At 36.6% G+C, this 19,718-nt stretch overlaps 1 protein-coding gene across 9 annotated transcripts in view; it reads right to left on the bottom strand.

The window, feature by feature from the left end:
• Positions 1–19,718, bottom strand: part of baiap2b (BAR/IMD domain containing adaptor protein 2b) — a 57,476-nt gene that overhangs the window by 18,506 nt on the left and 19,252 nt on the right. For 8 of the 9 annotated variants that reach the window (XM_051915637.1, XM_051915641.1, XM_051915636.1 and 5 more), the window contains 3 exons: positions 7,653–7,714; positions 7,051–7,122; positions 5,466–5,603 (listed from right to left, as the gene is read on the bottom strand). In XM_051915637.1, coding sequence (XP_051771597.1) covers positions 5,466–5,603; positions 7,051–7,122; positions 7,653–7,714 — 272 coding nt within the window. Of the gene's footprint in view, positions 1–5,465; positions 5,604–7,050; positions 7,123–7,652; positions 7,715–8,536; positions 8,556–19,718 lie in introns of those variants that run through there. The other variant, XM_051915644.1, reaches the window with a different exon arrangement.

Genomic DNA, 19,718 nt, shown 5'->3' with positions numbered 1-19,718 from the left:
GTGTACATGTAATCAGCCTGTAGGTAAAACACAAGATGTAAATGTACCATTTCCAGAATTCTCTCTGATCATGAGTGGGAGTTTGGTCACACCGCTGACAGGTAATATGCTCAGCACACAAAAACAGCTGAACACAGAATATTTCTGCACACAGCATCAGCCCAAAGTGTCAGTCACATCACTTTATCAAGCTTGAAAGACTTTTTCTTCTGACATAACTTTATTTAAAGTAAAGTGGGAATTACTCAGCAAAATATTCTGGGTGACTGAAAAGAAAATGCTGAGGGCAAAGCATGGTGGTTACACTTCTCCTCAAATATCCTCTGCTCTTTCTAGGATCTTACCAAAATAGAAACAACATACTTGGCAAAAAGTTTGAAGGCATTTCCCTCTTTTTTGGAGTTCGGTTCTTGAGTGTAAACACCCTTAAAGAGAAACTCAAAATTCATTTTTTGTAGACAAACTAGCATATACTGTCAGGGTTCTGTTACTTTGGTCTGGTTATTCTTAGTTTGGTTTTCTTAGAGCCCTGACACTCCGACCATCTTGTCTTTGTGTGGGTGTGCAGTTTCGAGTTTGCTCGAGCCGTACGCTTTTGTGTCCGCATGTGACGTTGTATGTGCGGAGCGCGGTGTTCGGATCCTGGCACTTCGGCCTAGTTTAGTTTCAGTTCAGTGTCGGGGTTCGGACACATTCATGGTCCATGTTTTGTCTCTTGTTGTGAGCACACAGTTTGAGTGTTCATTCACTCATTGCGCGCTTTTGTTGCATGTGTTTTTGTCGAGTGCCTGGTCTACGTGTTCATTGGTCAGGCATTCTTGTCTATTCCTTCACAATACCTGACATATACACTACTGTTCAAAGAGATTTCTATTTTAAATAAATGTTCTTTTGGACATACAAAGAATCTCTAAAAAATATTTCTCGCTTTCCACAAAAATATTAAGCAGCACAACTGTTGTCAACATTGATAATATGTTTCTTGAGCACCAAATCAGTATATTAGAATGATTTCTGAAGGTTCAGGCTGGTGTAATGGTTGCTGAATATTCAGCTTTGCAATCACATGAATAAATAACATTTTAAAATATATTAACATAGAAACCAGTTGGTTTAAATTGTAAAACATTTTTTTTTAAAAAACGTACCAACCTCAAACATTTGAATGGTATATAAGCTTCTACCATAGCTGTATATGTGGGCAGCAGTAATTTAAGATGATTGAATCTTTATTTTTTTGAACATGTCGTAGCCCACATATGCATGTGTTTATGCGCTAATGGATCAGATATGACATAGAATATGTCTTTCTCTCTCTGGATAATGACAGCACTATACTGCAGGATCTTCTTTGTATTTAATGACCCATGGTCAAGACCCCTTTTCTGCTCCTATTAAATGTTCTTTCAGTGTCTGAGTCACGAAGAGTACATTTACATGTACAGTTCATGTACAAGCCACAGGCTAAGATTAAACCTTGTACACTTACACAACTGTAGAGGTAGAAACAGCGCAAGTCCGTTGCCACATACGAGTACAAAAATATATTGTCACCAGGCAAAGCTTAAATGCATCATATTTCTGCATCTTATAGTTACCAAACTGCCCCTGCACTAGTTAGTCTGCACACAAAAGGGTTTCAGTAGCAAATGCTGACAGTAATTTGCTTTATTTTATCTAGTGATTAAGGGTAAATGTAAGAAAACTAGTGTTTTTTATGTCAGCTTTGATAGATTTTTACTGCAATACAGCCTGAGGCAATATGTTCACCCATGATTTATTTAAAACAACCAAAATATGTATACTATATTTTCACCATCAGACATTAAAAGTACAGGAGCATGGCAAAAAATTCAACATCTATATTTACAATCTCCTATAGTGATTCAGGTAATAGACAGGCAGTGTGATTAGCATGATGTTAAGTACTACTTGTGAAGTAGCTGACATGATCATACTCAACTAAGCAACAGTAAACACTCTTTAAATAGCTGTCAGGTTAAAAACACTGCATTCAACAGGTTTATACAGGTACTGTACTACTGCACTGTCATGGTGTGTTTGTATTCTGGGCAGTAAGTAGCCATATGTCTCATTATGGTGGGGTCAGGGTAAATGGGTTCAGAAATCATATTCAGATGAAAAATCCTGCACTATGTGCCTTTAGTTTGGTACCCAAGGGGAATAAAAATGTACACACATATACGCACAAAGATGATGTAATGTGGGTCCATATCCTACACTACTGCAGCCTGAAATCATAAGTGACACTGCAGATCAGATCAATCTGCCTGCCCTCTGTGTGGCCTCATTTTAACACGTACTGAATATGAATGCAGGGTACGTTTGTAGTGCATTAATATGATTCCTCAAGGAAACAAAAAGAGAGAAATGAGTGCATTAGATTAGTCACGGTATTAATATTGACACCAGTTCTGCGGGGGAACTGGAACAGACCTGCGTTTCTCTCTAGTAATCAGGGAGGAAATTGAAACGGCATTGTTTCTTATATAAAACAAAACATACTATTATGTTTTAACAAGTGTGAAAAATTACAAACTTAAAATTACAATTACAACAGCTGATTTTATAACAGAAAATATTAACTAGACCGATATATTGACATTTTTGGGGCAAATTGAGATTATTGGCAAGTAAAAGGTTAATATTAAAATTAGATTTTGTCTAAATAAATTTAATTTTTTTTTTTTGTGAATTTACGCATCACAGTATTATAATGTAGAGTTTGAAAATGAATATTAATTTGAGATTATAAAGATTCCATTTCAAAATTATCAGTATTTTTAAAGATTAACTTTTACATTTTCTGTCGTCTAATGCTCACTTAATCTACATGAAAAATAGGGGAAATAAGCATGCACAATTAAATATGATAAAAAAAAAAAAACAGAAAAAAAATTCTCTAATATCAGCAAATTATCAATATGGTACCACTGTAATTTCATGCCATCAAGTGTTTGAAAGATATTCACTATGGCTTGGTGTAGAGTGTTTTGCAGTGTTGTAGCCAGACTCTCCACAGCATGATGCACAGCAGGGACCATGAGCCCCACATGTAAAATTCATCTATGGTTCATACTGAGCTGCTAAGTAGAATGAACACACACACACACACACACACACACACACACACACACACACACACACACACCTATAAATAATTGACAAAAGCTATTACAGAAAAAAATATCATATTCATTGGACATTTAAGAAATCTCATGAGAGAGTTGCCACATATAGGGAACCATGGGAAGGGTTTACACATACACAGTGTTTTCTCAGGGGTAAATCTCAGCTTTCACAAATAGTAAACTGCAAAAAAAAAAAAAAAAAAATCCTGGGGAGCGTCTGGTTTATGGACCGAGGCCAGAGACAGTTTGACTTACAGCTCCAAATATCGATTTTTTTTCCACCCTGAAGCCCTCTGCCACTCAGAGCTGTGAGGCACAAGCTAAACTAACAATCAGAATGTGATTTCCATCTGTTTTCTAAACACACTTCTCACTTCAGAGCTGCATACACACCAAACTTTTGGCCTTTGATCACAGGTCAAGAAAATATGTAGCCTTTGTTTTTGCTTGGCACTGAATCTGTTGAGGTCTATGGATGGCCAAAAAAAAAAAGCATAGGGTGGTTTAAGGCAGTAGACTTAAAATGAAAATGAAATTCAAAGAAATTCCTATAACTGCTGAAAATGTACATTTCAATAATTAACTGGTGAAAGAACACCAGAATATTTTTCCCAAATTATGTAATTTTCCAGAGTGCTTTAATTTAAGTTTTTAAAATGGAGCCAAAAAACATGAAGCAACTTCTTTTAATTACATGTAAATTCCTTTTCCTGTCATTCTTTTTTAAATTTTGATTCAATTTTCTGTTGGGTGTGGCCAATTTATTTCAATTTTACACTCATGAACACTCAAAGGAAACTAATTCCTAAATTATGAATGTTGCTCAACCCTGATATAGAATAACAAATCACCTCTGTTTGGTTTACTATGATCTTCCTACAGCTTTTGTTGGGCTCCAAAACAGGAAGTTGCCTTCAATGTGTTCACTTAATTCATTTAAACAACCCACTCATCTTCCTTCTTTCTGTGTTTTATCTTATACACACCTGTGGAGAGTGTTTAACAAGCAAGCAGAGCCCACAGCGTTTTACACAACAGCGTGTTCCCACACCTCTATGAGGAGCACACCTACAGCTAATGGCATGAACTGACCCCAGGTCAATCCACAACATAACACTCCCACTTCCCCCTGACCTCGCACCTGGTGACGACGGTAGTGAGAGGCGTATGTTCAAAACAAACAGCGGCCCCGACAATTCAACCCCCGTACAACGAGGCCTCGGTGAACAAAAGCACAAGGACTCCACACACAATGAAACCCACACAAAACTAGTACAATATTGTATGGAAGGACTTCAGCCAAACAGAGTGGGATTTTCTTTAACACCTAAAGAGCCAACGAGACTAAAACTGGAATATTTTTTCTGTTTTCACAGCTTATTGTCTGATTCGGTGCAAAGCAGAAGCATGAAAAGAGCAACAACATATCAAAAAAGGAAAAATACACCTTTATCGAAAAATAAAATAATGATAATATTTATAAACCCTGTGGATCCAAAATGTGTAACAAGTCTTGTAAAGATTTTAATACATTCTGAAAAAATGCCTGTGCAAAACTCACCGCCGACATGGTTATTTTTAATGAATATTTCAAATCAACTCACAAATATTTGTAATAAATATATTTGTAACAAAACAAAAATATGTTGGAAAACATGAATTGCCAATGTAAAAATGTGATCATGAGCATGTTTAAATTATTATATCCTCTCAAGTGTGTTCAAAGTTGTATATTCAAACTTTGAAGAGAGAAAGAGGCGGATTTATGGAGATTATTTTTAGAGGGATTTATGGAATTCCCACAATATTCCATCCCAGCAGGATGACTCATTTGGATATCACGGATTGCACACACACATCAAAAACAAATTCAATGCCTAAATTCTGGAACATTCCAATCTACTGCCAAACTCAGAGAGAAGGGACTTTATTTATTTAAGAATTGATTTATTGATTTCTGTACTCTTGAGGGACATTTTAAATAAATAATTCATCAAAAAATAAATTCTCTTATCATTTACTCATGTTGTTCCAAATCTGTATGACTATCTTCCATATAACAAAAAGGAGAAAACATGAAGAATGTACTGGAAACTCTTTTCCGTGCAATTATAATGAATGTGGACTGACTTTGGAACAACATTCTTCAAAACATCTCCATTTGTGTTACACAAAAGAAGATCATATGGGTTTGGAATGACATGAGGGTGAATGTTGACAGAATTTTTATTCTTGGGTGTAATTGTTCAAAAAAAAAGTAACTACTTAAACGTAATTATCTTTGTTGAAATTTGAAGAGCAGAGCTAACTCACCTGCATCTCCTTGTCTCCATATTTGGAGGGGTTCTTGCTGCCCTGACTCTTCCTGCGCAGTTTCTTCAGTTCGGCCTGGCACTTCTCCAGACTCTCTCCTTTACTTTTGTGTTCCATCTGATATTTCTTCAGAGCTGCCTGCCAGACGAAATAACACAGCTCTCATCACAATCAGCAGCTAAGAATATCCAAATGGACAAGACGAGGAAATTAATGGTCGTATTTCAAATATCTATATCAAGCATCCATTCCAGAAAGACCTCAAGTGGATGAATGCCAACTAGAATGGAATGAGATGGGGCTCTTTCGTAGTATTCTTGATAACTTTATTCTCAGGACATCCTGAGGTTTAAAGCTTAAAATAAATAGCATGCCCACCCAGTCAATTGTTTAACTGAAGTGAATCCAGAATCAAAAAGACCTGAAGGTCGCTTTACTAATGGGAACTTGGCTGAGTCAGCCCAATAAGGTATTTTATTGTCCTCAAAGTGTCTTCCCAGAGCTCGCTGCTTCATGGATTCATTGTGTTTCAGACCAAGCTTCTTTGTTTCCCCTAGTTTTCACCGCCAAAGCCTTCTGCTACATTTGACTGAGCCTAATGCAGTTTTATTTTTCATCCTTGCTATGTGTGAAACAGAAAAGCATGGGAGCATAGTTAATTATTTCTGTCAATGCTGGAAATGAGTGACCGAATAAATGGGCCTTTGATTTCTTGCCAAGAAGCTGAGGGTCAGTCTAATGCATTTACAAACAAGCCTGTTAGAGACCGCAGTAAGAAGACTTCTCAATCCGTGTTGCTGAAAGCCTCGTTTCAGATGCTCCGCTGATCTTTCATCCATATAAACAGATTTCTCTCAAGTACAAAAAAATCACTTTTCCTCATACAGGCGAGAAGACAAGCCTTTTAGAAGATGTTTGGGTTAATGTTGGTAATATTCTCGCTTTCATTACATGCAGTAAACTCAGTTATTGCTTTTAAAAGAGATGTTATTGGGGGGTGGATAAGGCCAATTAGGTAAAATGGAGAATAAATCTAGTTATGCTATTGGAAGAGACTAGTGTTTTAAAACAATTAAATGAAGAAACGAGACAGAAAGACAGCGCTTAGCTTGACTGAGTTAGAAAGAGGATCTCGAGAGAAATACAAATTATGAATTTGGAAAAAGTGAACATGCTGTGCCTTTATGAAATTCAACTTGCAAAAATGATATAAAAAGAGAGTTTAAGGCACTCTTTTATCACGAGTAACAAATGTCATAAGCATTACAACTAAATATTAATTTTTTCCTAGCTAAATTACTGAATTAGGGGAGTATAGCATGCGTCATATTTTCAATAAAGCATAAATATTCTGATGAAATATATTTGTCCTGCAAATTTTTGTGAGGGAAATCCAATTATTGCGTTTAGGAATTTCATGTGAAGGTGAAAGTTCAAGTTGCTCACATGAAAATTGAAATCTGTTTAGTTTGAAAGTGACCTTTGTGTCAAAAAATTAATATTTTTTGCCCACAAAACACAAAACACATTTGCTTAATGTGACCATACCATAAGTAAGGTTTTGTGTATGCATATATATACTTACGTTTAAATAACGAACATCCAATTCCACTTTTTTCTCCAGTTCTGTGAGTAGTTCATTGTGGAAAGATTTCAGCTGAAAATTACATTATATTATTATATACACACTCACTCTACATTACAACAAACCAGCAATATTCCTCTAATATGACAAACAAGGATTCTGCATTTAATTACACATTTCACACACCAATCACTCAGTCATTAACACTACTAGACAAAATAGCCTTACAGAACTAAAACTGATATCCTATCAATAACTCTAGCTAGTTTACTCCTTTTTCTGCCCTGTTATCATGTTCAGAAGGACTCAGATATGGTTTGTTTAACATCTGCAGCTGTGTCACATAGCACAGGAAAGTCTGTGTTCTGTCTAAGTTAGTGTGTTTACGCATGTGACCATGGACTATTGTCCTCCATGTATATACGGAAGCGTCTGAGTCGACGTGACATTTTGAGACACCACTCCCTTCCATTTCCCTACCCTTGAGGCTAATGGGGCCTCTTAGATACAACCTGATTGTCTCAGCCATGTTGCGAGAAAATGTAATGAGAAAATGTGAGCCTATGAGGCAATACGATCTTCATCACATTAATGATACTCACCATGTCCTCTAGCTGCATTTGAATTTGTCTGTGAACCTCTGCCATCTGAAACAGTACATCCCCTTGAGAGAGAGAGAGAGAGAGGGAGAGAAAGATAGGCAGAGGAAATAGATGAAATTGTCATTATAATGCTTTTGCACTTGATATCAGAACACCATGCAGTCAGACAAGGGTGCAGGGAAGAGAAAAAGGAGGTAGAGAGAAAAATTATGAACAAGGTGAGCCGACAGTCAGAGCCGGCGCCAGGGCACATAAATCTGGGGGGGGCAGCGGGAAGCGAAATCACGCATTTGTAATCGCTTTCAAATGAGTGCTCGCTTTTTACTTTTGCTTTCAAATTTGCTCGTGTTCAGCGGGGAGGAGAGGGAGGGGGGCATAGTAACTTATTTGGGGGGGGCATGGCCTGCAAATGTCCCCCCTTGGCGCCGGCCCTGCCGACAGTCAAGCTATAGGTGCAAGAAAGAATCTGATAAACACAATAACTCAAATAAAATAAAAAACACCACAAAATATTAAACCATATTGTTTAATAAAAAAACAAAAAACGAATGAGATCACACTGAAAAAATAATATTACTGAAATATATTTTTCCATGACGATGCATAACAAGCAAAATAAAAACAAAATTATTCATGGGAAACAGTAAAAGCAAATCGCAAGTGCATGTTTAATAAACATGAGAAGACTGAACAAAAAAATGATAGAAAAGATGTCAAAAAGAAAATGTTGTTAGCACACAATTTTCTCAAATCAACGTATCATTCTGTGGTACAAGAGAGAGAAAGAAGAAAATCAAAAGAACAGGACGAATAAAGAGAGAAGAGGTGAATCATGCAGCCATTTGAGGCGTGTGTGTTGTGTTGTGCAGTGTCGGGATACCTACATGCTGCCTCTTCTGATTAGGCAATGCATTGTAAAAAAAGGAACAAAAGACCTAGTTTGAGCAGGAACAAAAGTACAGAAGACCTTAAGACAGTGAGAAAGAGTGAGAGCTAGCCAGAGTGAATGAGTCAAACCTCCCCAAACACTAAATGCATAGCACAGGCCAGAGGGCTGCCCTAGTCTGATGGACACAATATCAAAGCAGTGTTTCCTTCACCGCTATTTGTTGCAGAATCCATAACGCCACAGTGAAAAATTAAAGCATTAAACCACAAGGGCCATCAAAGTATGCAAGTGTTTTTCAAGTCTTTGAAGGCTCTAACTGGCTGGTGGCATCATTGTAGGTGTGCGTGTAGAGTCTCAAATCATATTACTTAATCAAAGCAGCCCTAAAACAAAACTTCCATTCATTATATTAGTAATGCACACATCCACAGGGACAGAAATAATTGTAGAGTGCTGAGACATCTTCCTTCCATCCATCCAACATACGCTTGTCTAACTCTGCATTAACTCTAACCAGGTTTGAACTGGCTTAATAAAATAATGAAATAAAATAACAAAAAACGCACACACAGTATGCAACATAGAGGGCAGCATCAGCCGCAGACACTTTGAAAAGACAAGGCATTTACACACACAACTTTTTAGCAATAAAAGAACAATGACAGACGTTCACGTTCATGCATTCGCATGACATCCAATGGGCATGATGTCTCTCTACCTCCTGAACTGGTAATGGACGCAAGTCTTCATGTATAGTGGTGTATATGTGGAGGCATCCCGCATTGTTAGTGCTATGAATGATACCTCAAATTGTGCTGCCTGTTATTTTCCATATCACTAGATATTAAATACTTTCAATACACACTTGTTTATATTTGAAATCCATGCACATCCCTCATAAATCTGAGCTACTGAGCCACACAGTGCGTTTCATAAAGCATGACCCTGCCTGTCTTTGAATCCGTCAAGCCGGACCCAGGACAACTGCACCAGCCTGCAGTACATATCTAATCAAGCCTTTCTCTTAAGCCCTGCCTTCTGAGAAATAGAGGGACAGTCTGTTTTATACAGTCGTTTCAGTTCAAGGTCAGCAGGGGCCACCCAACGAGTAACGTCCATCGAAACAGAGAGATTAATAAGGGTGGATATGCAAACACATATTATAAATATGCTGATCTTGCTGTATCCAAATTCAGTCAGTTTGTGGTAGAATGAAGAAAAGATTAACAGTAAAAGGGGGAGCAGGCATGAATGTGACACTTTCTACTAGGTACTAAAGGACAATAGCCATTAGCTATGTTTACATGAAAAGTTGGGAATTTAACGTGCGCATATTTGGAATATCGCATAAAACATTTGCGAATAAAGCACTGTTTCCATCCAGTGAGTCGAAAAGAACAAAATCGTCACTTCCTGATAAACTGGCACTAAATATCACTAAGAAAAATGAAATTTGCTCAGTAAAAGCCACTGTATATAATAATTTTTGTATATAATAAATTGCGCCTCAGAGCGCGGAGATGAAACACAATAAATGCTGTCATGTTATCTTGCATTCAGATGCCTGGAGTTTGTGAACGCAGTCGTGTGAGGTGCTTCTGGGAGGGACCCGATACACTTTAATGACAGACTTTGCTCAGGCATTACAGAATAACCAAAACAGCATTTCAGACGCTGTGCAACAAGATCGGTCCGCTGGTTGGTCCGGTTATGCTGTTCTATCGCAAAGTCTTTTTTGATGCACATCAAGGAATTTATTCTGTAAAAGTGTTTCCATCATAGTTTATGCACACGTTTTCATATCGCATAAAAAAATAATCCTACTCATTTGAGTGCATACGTTTTTTTTTTAGAATTTATGCGCATCTTGACATTTCCATCCAGTGTTTTTTTATGCTATATCATAAAATGCACATAAAAATAGGTGGATGGAACATAGCTATTGTTATCCAATAGGAACTCACGGTAACACTTTATTTTAGGGTCTTTTAACTAGTTGCTTATTAGCATGCATATTAACAGAATATTAGCTATTTATTAGTACTAATTAAGCACATATTAATGACTTATTCTGCATGACCTTATTCTACATTCTTAATTCTACCCAATACTTAACAACTACCTTACTAACTATTAATAAGCAGTAAATTAGGAGTTTATTGAGGGAAAAGTCAAAGTTAATAGTTTATATGTGTTCCCTATATTAAAGTGTTACCGAACTCACTTACTCAATTAACTTAATTAGATATGATGGTTATGTATTACGTGCAAGTGACCCTGTGATTACCAATGTTAAAAAAAGAGGGGAAAATACAGACCTCTTCAATTGAATCATTTTCATAAAAAAATGTTGGTTTCTCTTTCATAGCTCTGAAGACGTAATGGAGATCTCAGTTATTCTTCATCTAAGTATCTCAGATGTTTCCTTAAAAATTCTTTAGGAGAAATAAACGAGGCAACTGTCTAAATACAGTAAGAGTACAGTGATATAAAATTAATGTGGATAGCATAGCTCAGATCTTTTGGCATGAGTTCATATTAATATCTCTAACTGCCAAGTCTGCAATCACATTTTGTGACAGACAACAGTTTGTGACATTGTTGAGATCTCTTCTGAGACATGTGAGAGCAATCTAGGCTGTCTAGGAAAAAACAACTGAGATATTAAATGTAATCTGTGATTTTTCTTTCCTATGGGTATCTATCATGTTCATATAAAAGTGTATGTGTACTGAAGACCCTCAGTTGCTGACCATGCCCTCGCCTCACCCTGTTGTCCCCAGTCCAGATCTCATCTGTAGGTCGACACACTCTCATTTCCTGTCTAAGTCAGCACAATGGTCTGACACCACTCCCCGTCCTCATCCTTCCCATCCCCGATCTCTCTGCTGCAATTCAGCCATGCTCGGCAGGGCTCTAAGCCGCTTACCAGTAATCAGCACGGATCACAACATCTGCAGCTTTGAAAGACTTAAACATATTGTTGTCCGCTCTTAAAGGGCCGAATCAATTAGGGTACAGTTTAAAGAAACACTGGGGCATCTAGTCAGCACCCTAAAAAAACGAACTACTAAAAACATTTTGGCTTGTTTGACGAAAACATCAATCATCAATAAATTATTTAAATAAAGCACTGAGGACTTAGTAAGGAATAAATACAAAAAGATAAAGAGATTAAAATGAGAATGATTTTTGATTTGCAGTGCACAAGTAAAGTCAACATGAAACGCCTTTCGCAAAGAGAAAGATGGGCACTCGAGTTACTGACTCAGACTCGAGTCGCATTTTAATTGACTTCAGACTTGACTCGGACTCGACCTGAAATTACTTCAGACTTGACACAAAGGACTCGTGAGTTTTAAAAACAACTTTTAAAAGTTTTAAAAGTCTTTTATCCTTAACTACTGATATAATGAATAAAGAAATTGTGTTTTATAATATCTGCGTCACATATATTTTCCTACGTGTCATAGTAGATCGGACCTTTGTCATAGAACTTGTCATAAGAGTTTCATGAAACATGACGGAAGCCACGGGTGCCTTATGTTCTCACATTTAGGTTTATTAACATGTCAGATCGGCTAGATGTAAAGAATGTGCGGAAAACGATTAAAGACACCGGAACGACAACATCGAATTTTAAGTGACATCGCATCTACAAAGGTTAGTCACATTAACTCACACAGCTAGCTATTATACTGTGGTGTACCTGCATGGCTCCTTTGGATCGCCAGCCTGGTAAAATATGAACAAAAAAAATCTAACCTTTAAACCTAGAACTACGTTTTATCAATCTTTTCATAGTATATGCAGCTTTTCTCTCTCTTAATGTGTGTCTATGAGAGAGAGATAGAAAGAGATGCTAATCCATTTATTACTTAAAGCTCATATTTTAACGTATCGCAATCAGCATGTGTACTGTTTTCTATTGACTTAAACATTCTGAGGTTTGATATTTTCTGATAATGATTGTCGTCAATAACGCCGCTTTATAACAAACTGCTGTATAACAAAACATGACACACTCAGCGACTGTATTGAAAATGTTTTTTGTGCATTGTAATGGATTATAAAGTAACAAGCTGGATGTACATTATCCCTTACATCTTAGGAGCTTTATTACAAAAAAACACTTTTTTTTAATGACATGAGACTTGACTCAGACTCGAGACAAAAGACTCCAGACTTGACTCGGACTCCAGATGAAAGACTTGTGAACATCTCTGGTTCCCATGACTTAATTTGTTTCCTTGTAACTTAACTAAAGCAAGGGAATGAATTAGTACAATGTGACCATGATTTAACTAAAACAAGGAAACAAATAATAAAACATGGCCACAAATTAATAAGTCATGGGAACGAATTCTTAAGTTGTGCCCACTATTTTTTTTTTCCTCCACAAAACTTGATTGGATTGTGAAAAGTGGCTTTTTATAGCATGGTTGGTGCAGCACAACAGCAGCATTGCTGTATGACACTGTAGATTCTCATTGGGTCATCCTAACCTTTCAAGGGGAAGATGAAACCCATAATGTACTCTTATCAGAGAGCAAGTGAAAAAGTGCTAGAAAACCTACTCATCTTTTTCTTTTTCCATTCTTCTGTTGTCCTGTCTCTTATTAAACTAACTCAATTCTCCCTCTCCATCTCTTGTTGTTCTCAAATTATTTCAGTCTTTCTGTGACCTTGGTAGAAGTAATAAACATCAATATTGCGGGAATTATACAGCACACAGATGGATGTGATAAACTTTAGTGCCGTTGGACTGAAGTCTCCCCTGCTGAATTCTCCAATACGCTGGAAGACACTTTGCTGTAGAACTTTTATCATTAAAAATGACGTAAACCTACAGTGCATAGCTCTTTCTTTCTATATATCTATATATCTGTAGGCAGAACAAACAAAACAGTCAAACTGATCCATATGCTTCCATCCAGTCATATCTGAAACTGTAAAACTCGGTGACCCAAAATGAAATGCGTTGATGCCTCATTTAACTTTAAGCCCCAAGGCCTTAATAATTATTTTGCGGTCATTACTTTGTGGCACAGGACTGTACACATAACTATTAGAGAGCAGCTGATGAGGTCATAATGGAGATTGATTACTGCAGCAGAACAGATTCAGGGAGGGGGGCTGTGGGTTGGATGTGCTGGGCAGCCAAATTCATTTGATCAAATATCGAAGTATTGTTATCATTGTCCATGATTATTGAACTTTATTTAGACCTACAGGTGGCTAAATGATGAATAATTTAAAGCAATAGCTTATGAGTATTAATTATGAAATATCTCTATTCCCAAACCTAGTGAGCTGCATTACTATTATCTACACAGGCGTCTACCTTCAAAGTAAAATGGAACCTCATAAGTAACTGATTTAGAATGCTCTACATTGGCAGCAACTGTGCACTTAAAAAATAGCACATTGAAAACAACTAATTCCAGTGGAGTTGGGCATTAGAATGTTGCTAAGCTAACAAAAAGATACTCTAATGAGAGTTAAAATGCAAAGCACACCCAAATTTTGAGTACAATAGTCTTTGTGATATTCAATTTAAAAATCAACACTTGTCTGCCATATTAATATTATTATTCAAATTTGTATTCATTTTGAGGCTTGCCGCAATTCATTCTGGGATGCAATGCACATGCATTTTGGCAAAAAAAGATATTTTAGAAGGCAAGTGTGCTCCCTTCCTACATGATGCCTTAAAATGCTGTCTAGGAGGGTAGCTCATAACTAGGTAGGTAGAAAACATAAATGTATTAATATTCAGGAGCAAATGAGCACAACTTATTAATTTGTCTACCAGTGAGAGGATGAAATGCTCTTAAAAAGAATGTTCTCCAAAAAGTTACTCTGATGCAAGTCACAGCAGTGGATCCATTGCCAAGCGACTCTTCTGTTTGCAATGGCATTTGTAGCAGCAATTATCAGCTCTGTGATTCATTCCTTAGAGGTGTTTGAGCCATTTGCCTTTTTTTTTGTAAGCGCGTTTGTTTGTGTGTGGAGGGAGAGATACCCAGAGGGTGAGACAATGGCTTTCAGTGTGGTTAGGAAACGCTCAAACCATGTTATGACACTACAAATCCCACCTACTTGGAGTGAAAATGAAACTTTGTCTGTGCCAACCTGCTGCTGCGCTCCCAACATCAGAATAGAGTCAATCACATAATAAAGTGCTATTTCAACTCTTCCTGTGGTGAGTAGGAATTGAAGGTTTGAGAACTAAGAGAGAGAGACAACTGTGTCTATCTATACAGAAAAATATTTCCATGGTTCTTAAATGTGTTGTTGAATGTTTATTTTCTTTTTATTTGTTTTTCAGTTTATGCTATTCTATTCATTTTTTTTATTGTATATTCTGCAGGTAAGAACATATTGACCTATTCTGTAAACCAAAAAACACGTGACACGCAGTGCTCCATTTAATGAGGCAACGTTTCTAAGAGGTTACAAATACGAAAAACATCAAAAATAAATATAGTTTGAGGTCGGTTTTAATGTTTCTTTAAAAAAAGTCTTATATGCTCACCAAGGCTGCATTTATTTGATCAGAAATACAGTAAAATAACTGTAACATTGTGAAATACTGTAATATTGCCATTTTAAAAAAAACTCTTTAATATATTTTAAAATGTAATTTATTCCTGTGATGACAGCTGAATTTTCAGCATCATTACTGCAGTCTTCAGTGTCACATGATCCTTCAGAAATCATTCTAATATGCTGATTTGGTGCTCAAGAAACATTTCTTATCAGTATCAATGTTGAAAACAGTTGTGCTGCTTAATATTTTTGTGGAAACTGTGATACATTGTTTTCAGGATTCCTTGATGAATAGAAAGTTCATTTATCTGAAACAATTTTGTAACAATTTAACAGTGTAAACATCTAATGTTTACTTTTGATCAATTTAATGCATCCTTTCTGAATAAGAGTATCAATTTCTTTAAAAAAATTACTGACCACAATCGGTAGTGTAGAAATTGAAAAAATAAATAAATAAATAAAAAATAATAAAAATGTAAAATTTAAACTCTTTTTTTAATGTTATTTATATATATATATATATATATATATATATATATATATATATATATATATATATATATATATAAATCAATCTCTTAAACATTTTTAAAGTGTTTTTATTCCTTCTTTGGTTAAATTATTTTATTACTTATTACTTATTTTCTGCCCAGTATGGGCAGAAAAGGCTAATGGTTTTAAGATGTGTCCAATTTATCTTCACTCTAAATTCATTTAATGAGGGATTTAGCCTTCGAGCCATTCTCCAAACATGAAAAATAATATTTATTGTGGTGTGCCACAGTAGCAAATAAGCTAAACATACAAATGCTTGATGTTTGGACAGGAAATCTGATCTGTGAGGCATATTTTGAAGGATTTATTTACATAGCTTATCAAAAATGAGACCGGATGTGTTGCTGGAGCATTTCAGTTTGCACTAAGATTTGCCAGCATTAATTATTCAAACACCCCAGAGTTATTTTGTGACTACAACGAGAGCAAGATGCTTGCAGACGCAATTAATCGTGTTTAGTCAGAGAACACAGTTGCCTTTCTGCAAACATTTGTGCTCGAGCGAGAATATCCAGGATTTAGACTAATTATCAGAATAAATGGTTGTAATTTGATGGAAACTCCCACAGCTAAAACTACAAATGTGAGAAGACAACAACCTGCTGGTATCTCACATCCATGACGACTGATACCCATATTTGGGCAGGGGGAACAGGAAGCTGTTTAGTATTCCACACACTCGTGCAGCATTGAAGAGGCAGACAGGAGAAGCTGTTTTTGGAAACACTGACATCACCAAGGAGGCATTCTGGGACTCTAAATCCACAGCACGGGCCGCATTCACATTACTCTTGCTCTCTCATTCTCTCTCTAGCGGAACTTCTCCTGTTAAGGCAAGTGTTTCATCTATTTTTAGCTCATGGCTCCCTCTCTCTCCTCGGGCCGGCTGGGTTCCTGCATCAGTGCGTGGGCTGACTGCGGGCGGTGGGTGATGCGATACGCACAAGTGCTGCATTGAAGAATCACCGTGTATCTCTCTTCACAGTGAGAGATCGCAAGTTATTCAGAGTTGAGGATGCTATGAAGAGGAAGATAACGGCACTTAATCAAATCTCCACCATCAAGAGCAACGAAGCTCTTGCAATGATATAAAGGAATTTCATAAATGTTGATTACTTCCGCTCATTTAAGTTTGTAACTAGACTGATAGGATTTAACCCTGACATCATTATATATATATATATATATATATATATATATATTGTAAATCATCTAGTGGGTGTGTTGCATGACTGACTAGTTGACTTATCATTCTTAAAGAGATATTTCCCTGAAAAATTTAAATTCAGGCATCATTTCAGTGTCAGTTTATTTATTTATTTATTTTTTTCGAACTGCGAAGAACACTAGCCAACCAATGAGATTTGTGCTTTTAGTCACATGCCCAAAAATGGCATGAGGGCAAAAAAATGACAGAATTTTCATTTTTGGGTTAAGCATCCTTTTAAGGAAATTCTGTTTAACTGGGCTGGTTTTAAAGGGTTGGTTCACCCAAAAATGAACATTCTGTCATTTATTACTCACCCTCATGTCATTCCAAACCCGTTAAGACCTTCATGCATCTTCGGAACACAAATTAAGATATTTTTGATGAAATCTGTGATTTTTTTAGGCCTCCGATAGACTGCAACGTTATTCCCACTAACCCTTTAAGTTCACCTGACCCTTGCATTTCTTACAGTGTAAGATGTATTTTTGCATTCAAAAACTGTACAACAGAACAGCGCAAGAGATTTTTTTTTCTTTTTTTACTTTCCACAGTGTCTTAAAAACACAACACTAATGGCCTGCGATGCAGTGTTGCTTCATTTAAAGACAAGAGGTTAAATATATTTTAAAAAAATAAAAAACATAAAAATTAAATAAAAATATTAAAATAAATACAAAATATAAATTCAAATAAAAAAATACAGGCCTGTTCTACATACATAAACTAGTCATCTGCACTAATCAACTAGGTTGTCGGATGACTAGTCGACATCCATAAGCAATAATATAACATGGGGACAACAAGTGCACACACACCTAGGCATGTGAACTGTGCTACCCATTATGCTTTAGGTCTTACATTATTAATGTGGCTGTTGTGCAACATCCTTTAAAAACCCTCCAGTCCATCTCAGAGACATGCTAACAAGTACATGAAGACAGGAACATCTTGAAGCTGACTGTGATGGGCAAAAGTGTTTCAGTGAGATTGTGTGACTGATTTTAAGGTTTCATGATGATCACTGAAGCCTCCCATCTTCAGAACTACCTTCTTTATTGCATTCAATTATACTAAAGACAGAAATAAGTCTGGATCAATTATTAACAAAGGGCTAAGACCTCACTTAAGAGATTTATTTAGGCGTGCAGCAATCGGTTGGGTCCACATGGCTGATGCTATGGTTCCCACGTGCTTAAATGCACACACCCTAACACACACATATGTCTGAATGAGTAAAAATTCATAACACAGACTCATTCTGCCTGTGGCCAAATTGGATAAAAGTTTCCACTTCATGCCGATGTTCTCTTGCAGGCTCTTTCAAAGCCTCTGGCACCTAAATAACACTGACATTCAACATATACTTACAGAACAGACCTGATCCTAACAAAATCTGTCACTCAAAGAGGAACACACACTTCTTTGTCTCGCTCACGGAAATCAATCATATATCACTCAGACAACAACCAGACAAAGAAACAGGTATGTTTCAGCGGTTATGACATGCATCTGGTATGCTGTGGAATAACGTAAAGGGAAAGAGTCTATGCCACCTTTTATTACTGTCAAGAAATGTAAGACAAGAACACAGACACATGCAACAAACTGCAACAACCAGTGTGAAGCACTGTTGATTAGATACTTTAAAATGTAGGGGTGTACCAACATTTATATATGTTCGTGATATGTTTATGATATGTTAATCTATTCGTATTAAAAGCTGCATGATAATGGTGATGTACACACTTACATATGACATGAAGGTATAAAACAAACACAGATGTGCTGTAATTTGTCTAGTGATGAAAGTCTCCAGTGATGACACTTACATTCTCATAAAACTTTTCTCATTAAACTTTTTCATTCACAGATATTGCAGCTTTTTAACAATGCTGAGACAGCAGCACTCTAGAAATAGCTCTCCTACAGCCTAAAATATAATCTCATAAGGTCTCCAGCTCCGCCTGGCTGTACTGTTTAGATATTGAGAATGTTGTAAATCAGGTAACTAATCTCAGGATGAGATGAAGCTGAATTCATTCAAATAATAGCCTCTTACTGATCAAATTAGAGCTGGGACCGTGATCTCGATTGAAAATGTATTCAATGAGACACCAGCAGTGAAATGAAAATGTGAATGCTCAGAAAAATGTTTCTGAGATAAATAATGGAAGTATAACCAGCTTTCATGTCCCCTCTGTAAGCCTCTCTCCTCCAGTCCTCTTCTAAAATAAAACTTCTACTCATATTTGCTGCTGTGACTCTGATGTGCTTTCAGCATCATCTTGAAGATTGACAGATTATGCAGTAGATTCTACAGCCAATCCTATCGAGAGTCTCACATTCCACTGAAGTCCATGTAATCAGACTCCAACTCTACTCAGAGTGATGCACTGGACACACAATTGGACAACAAGGCTTGCTTGTTTGAAGCACTGAGGTTCACTGAGGTTCAAACCCACACTTCTGGTCAATAAATTTCCCCTTGGAGATCAAAAAATCTTAGTCTAACCTGATATAAATCAAATGATATTCAGATTTACAGGTCTAAAATGCTCTTTTCAGAAAGATACCAATACAATAGAACAACACTTCCTGGAAAGGTAAATGCCAAAAGATTTATTTGTATGTTCTGATATTTGGTGCATCCATTGGTTGCTATGGTGTTTACTGCACAGTTAGTTACTGCTAGCTACAAGGCACAGTCACTTGTAAATAATGAATGGACAGCAACATTACTGAGGAAAGAAAAACATACTTGTGCTGTGGCTTCAGATATGTTCTCTGAATGTCATCTCAGAAAGGGTTGGCATATTAAATTTTTCATGGACATGTTGCGCAATCATTTGTAGGGCAT

This window comes from Ctenopharyngodon idella, chromosome 12, assembly GCF_019924925.1.
Source record: "Ctenopharyngodon idella isolate HZGC_01 chromosome 12, HZGC01, whole genome shotgun sequence".
In the NCBI taxonomy this organism is placed as follows: domain Eukaryota; kingdom Metazoa; phylum Chordata; class Actinopteri; order Cypriniformes; family Xenocyprididae; genus Ctenopharyngodon; species Ctenopharyngodon idella.
The sequence above is the reverse complement of the archived record's forward strand: the minus strand, read 5'-3'. Positions and strand labels throughout refer to the sequence as shown.